The sequence below is a fragment of the Austrofundulus limnaeus genome, unplaced genomic scaffold, assembly GCF_001266775.1.
Source record: "Austrofundulus limnaeus strain Quisiro unplaced genomic scaffold, Austrofundulus_limnaeus-1.0 Scaffold359, whole genome shotgun sequence".
Lineage (NCBI taxonomy): Eukaryota > Metazoa > Chordata > Actinopteri > Cyprinodontiformes > Rivulidae > Austrofundulus > Austrofundulus limnaeus.
Genome location: NW_013952761.1, coordinates 188,692 through 193,664, shown reverse-complemented (window position 1 = coordinate 193,664; position 4,973 = coordinate 188,692). Strand labels below are relative to the sequence as shown.

The 4,973-nt window shown below is 36.5% G+C and overlaps 1 protein-coding gene across 1 annotated transcript in view; it reads right to left on the bottom strand.

Moving 5' to 3' along the window:
- klf12b (Kruppel like factor 12b) overlaps positions 1-4,973 on the bottom strand; it is a gene marked incomplete at its 5' end in the record, with an annotated part of 35,344 nt that overhangs the window by 16,221 nt on the left and 14,150 nt on the right. Inside the window, 2 exon segments of the mRNA XM_014023211.1 lie at positions 1,379-1,402; positions 2,767-2,902. Of these exon segments, the coding sequence (XP_013878665.1) occupies positions 1,379-1,402; positions 2,767-2,902 (160 nt within the window).

Below are 4,973 nucleotides of genomic sequence, written 5' to 3'. Positions count from 1 at the left end.
GACTGACTGACTGACTGACTGACTGACTTACTTACTTACTTACTTACTTACTTACTTACTGACTTACTTACTGACTGACTGACTGACTTACTTACTTACTTACTTACTTACTTACTGACTTGCTTACTTACTGACTGACTGACTGACTGACTGACTGACTGACTGACTGACTTACTTACTTACTTACTTACTTACTTACTTACTTACTTACTTACTTACTTACTTACTTACCACGGTGTGTGTGAATGGGTGAATGGCTGTAGTGTAAAGTGCTTTGGGGTCTGAATGGGCTTAATAAAGAGCTATATGAGTTCAGACCATTTATCATTTACTTCAAAATCATCTGAATGGAAACTGAATGGAAACCAAACTAAATTGCCCAAAAAAAACTTCTAAAATTAACCAACCTTTTAAAAATAATTGCTGATAGATTTGCAACTTTCTTCATATTGATTAATTTTTCTTATTTAAGTGATTGACTTTAAACTGCATAATACACACATCTGCACCTCTACTGTTCATGCAGTAGAAATGCACAAAAATCCTTTAAATAGTTTGAATGGTTCTTTAAAACTAATTATGGGAAACGAGTCACACAGAGTTGACAGCTGTCCCTTAATATTTTTTTTCTTTATGCTTTCCTCCTGAAATGCGGACAGACATGTTACTTCTTTGATTTTCCGCTGAGACAAAGAAGAACAGGCGAAGAGGAGGAGTTCTGCAGTTGTTGTATATTGGAAACATGTGCTGGGGGGATGGGGGGGGTCCTCTTGACAAGTCATGTGGTACGGTCCTTACATCAAACATCACTACACACAGCCCATGTCATTATATACAACCACACATAGTGACATCACAAATGTTCAAGATTGAATAGCTGTTTGGAACAAACTGATCCACAAGATCCAGCTCCCTGCAAAGAACCATCAATCCCATTTCTATCTCACATTGAGTCTGTAGGTGGATGAGCTCCAACAACAGGCATGTCTGGGCAGGTTCAACCTAAGGTCAAAAACTGTAGCCAGTCATGCTCTAATGCTTGTGTGCTATTTTGCACATTATCTCCTTCTAAACTAAACTACTTATTACTTATAAGCTTATGTATCAAAATTAAAAGTGGATTATTTATTTATTTATTTATTCATTTATTTATTTATTTGGTGCATCCACAAGTAGATTTTTAGGTGAYATATAAAACACTTGTTTTATTTGATGGCAAATCTGTGATGTAATAATTTACATTGTGAATGAGTAACAATTTAATAACAAATAGTGTGTTAAATTTTAGCTTCTTCAAATCAAAGTTTTACCAAAGGCATGACGGGATTAAAGGGTTAGTTCAGAAATGTGGAGGTGAGAATATGAACAAATATCTTACCTGTTAGATAGTTCTTTGAATGATCTAGGTTTGAAGAAATAAAAGTTTCAATACATAGAAGAATTTGTTTAATTGCAAAACAAATAAAAAAAATTGAAGTGTCTTCATGCAAACTATGTTTTTTTTTACTATTAATTTACAATTAATCAGCATGTATTGCCATCGCTTTTTAATTACCGGGTACATGTTTTTTTTTTTTTTGTTTGTTTTTTTTTTTCTGTTAGGCACAGTCCTTTTTTCTGCCATATGTTTTTCGGCATGTTTCTTGTTCCATATTTTTTGTGATATTTCAACAATTCATCAAAATTGTCAGCTCCTTCAGGATATTCAGCTATGACTTTTGGTATTTCAGCAATATTTATTTTTTAGGATATTTAGCTTTTCGGCTGTTGTTGTTCTGATTGAAAATTATTTGAGCTGTCTTCAACATTCTTAAAATTCTTAAAAACTTCCCTGCACTTCACACTCTTTGTTCTGTTTTTACTTTGTTTCACTTTTTGTTCTAATTTTAACTTGCTTCAGCTTCTTTTGTGCTAATTTCTTGCCTTTTCAGCTGACTTTATGCTCTTTTCAGCTATTTTCCTAATCTTAAATATTTTTGTGCTTTCATCAGTTTCTTTTAGGCTTTCTGTTTCAGCAATTTTGTTGTCAGCAATTTAAGCTAACTTTTTCTATTTTCATCTAAGTATAGCCTTTTTCAGCTAAATTATTTTTTGTGAAAATCCTTTCAGCTGTTTAATTCAGCAAACATGGTCTTACTGAGTTTTGTGCTAAATTTGGCTTTTGCAGCAAAGTTTGAGCTACTTTTGTACAGTTTTTTATTTTTAATTTTTTTAGATTTACATTTAGAACCAGTTTTTATACATCTTTTATTTTATTTTTTTCAAAACCTTTCAGCATAAAGGATTCAGGCTGCTTTTTTGCAGAAAATGCAAATTCTCTTTTTAATATCATGGTTATTATTAGCTGTTGCACTTCTGGCAGGAGTACAAGGATGTGTTTTTCATGATGTTTTATTGATCAATGCCACATTGACTTTGGTGTAAATAAAAGTTAGTTAAACATAAAAATTGCATGAACTCCTATAATGTTTTTTTCTTTTAAAGTTCTAAGACCACAGAAATGCTGTGCTCAATCCTAGCCAAGCTCATTAATTGGGTCAGATAAAAATTCTGTTTTTCCAACATGAGGTCAAAGAGGAATCATCAACATGTAAGATATTTACTGTTCCGCTCAACATTTCAAAAGATCTAAACATTCTCCTTGCTGGCACTTGAATAACCCAAATATACAACACAGATATATTTGTTTTATATTTTCTGTGCAATTACAAGAGAAAATGTCAGCCTGGAGATTTGTCTGACATGTGGACAGATGAAGGTACTCACTCTTGTACAGCGCGGGCTATAGACAGCGCCGTGGAGCCGGTCTCATTAACACTGTCCAAGGTTACATTTGGCAGGTCGTCGTCATCACTATCACTTTTGATCTGCCTCGGTGACAGGCCATTGGGGTCTGTATGCACTGTAGAGATGGGACACGGACACAGGTATCAGACACATGACACTGGAGCTGTAAACTAATAAGGCATATCACATTGTCTATGCTGAAAAGCATCTGCAATTCTAATAAAACAATTTGGCTTTAATCTAATCATCCTTTTAATTTGGTTTGTTGTTGACTGTATGTGTAATATTTTAATTTGTGTTTTAGCTGTGTGTATAATGTCCTGAGAACTTGGATTTTCAGCCTAACAAACTCAGAGCTCAACTTGAGGACAGAGCAGCGAACCATGACACTGAAAACTCCCAGAGTAAAAGGAGAGCATGCGAAAGGACACACTTGCACACATAATCTATGTTAGCCTCCAGCCACAGAGATAAGAAGCAGGGTGGAGCACAGTTTGACTGTTGCTGCAGTTGTGGAAATGTTAAGTGCGTTTGTCATTGTGTGTGTGTGGATTTTTGTGAACACTGGAGAATGGGCATGTGCATGCATGATTGGCGCTCAGCTGAGCACCTGTTCTCCTGCAAAGGCATTCAGACAATTCAGCTATCAAAAGTTGAATTGTTTTGCAGAAGGTCAACATAATTAGCAAGTACAATTCACCTGACTCTTCTCTTTGGCAAAGTGACCAAAAAGAAAATAAAATAAGGGAAAAAAGGAGCTTGCTACTGAATCATATTCCTTTTGATTACCATATTTATTCATGTATAATACGATCTCATGTATAATATGACACCCCCCCCCTTTAGCTTAAAAAGCATAAAAATTGGATCTTCAAACTACCTCCAATTTCATACATACTTCAAGATTTTTCAGCCTTTGCAGTCTTTATACATATCAGTAAAATGATCATTGCACTGTTCATTTTATTTTAACAACATATGTACTAAAAGGTATTTTGACAACAAATAAATGTCAGCGGTAGCAGCATCATATGAATTATGGCATTTTACACATAGTCCACCAGAAGGGGCCAACACAAAAGTCAGAGACTTCACATGAGATTTGGGCCATCTTGTGGGGGAAAAGCAGATTACTTCCTACTCGCAAGCACCCCCTCTGGTGGGGAAACATTTTTTCAGGGATACAAACTTTTTCAGATCACCGGTAGATGGCAGCCATTACAGACGAACATGTTTGTTGTTGTTCGAGGAGCGGCCCAGTCACATATCGGTTCGTTATCATTGCTAAGGTGCAAGAATACCCCCCCCCACACACACACACACACACACTTTTTTCACATCATGTCGCCTGCCTGGATCTGTTATTATCTCTCTCTGAAGCATGTAGGAGTGTCAGAGGTAAGCTCGCTTCAACTGCTTTTTACGACGCAGTCTCATCTCCGGACTCAATAATTTTGTGAACGAAGCCGATATTTCAGTTAAAATACACAAGTAAAAAATATTTATCCGAGTATAGTACTACCCCCCAACTTTATGGATGATTTTATGGACTTAATTTTACGTACTATACTTGAATAAATAYGGTACTTATTGAGCTACACAGGAAAGTGACATCATCCCACAAGTTGTGACAACTTTTCTCTTGGACAGCTCAATAGACACAGTGCTAAAACCCGCAGCTATTCTGTCCTTGCGGTCTCCATGGACACAGGCAGACACCATCCTGGAAAACTCAAGAAATAATTGATTGGGGGAAAAAAACACAAAAATAAATAAATTTAGACCTGCTAGAGAGTACTTGTGAAAGAAAAGGTGCTAAAATCTACAGCATAATTGCCACTTACAGTTTAGTATTCAAGGAAAACAACATGGCTGGGATGTTACTTATTTCTTGAGAATAAATCAGAATATACGGCGAAATGCAGCTCTCTCTCCATCGAGGTTTGCAGCATCCCTGACTGTAGAGCGCGGCGCTTTTATAAGCTATCAGGACTTCACCTCCTCTGCCCTCTCAGCTGAGACTGTGGTCATAATGGTCTGTAATAATGGTCTTGAGTTTGTAGCAGACACGGTGTTATTACCGGAGGGGGAAGAGAGCACAGAAACGATGCTCTAACTCGGCTGGACTTTTGCTTTTAAAGGTTTCCAGTGTTGTCGTAGATGAAGACATGCAGAGTGGTCAGCGC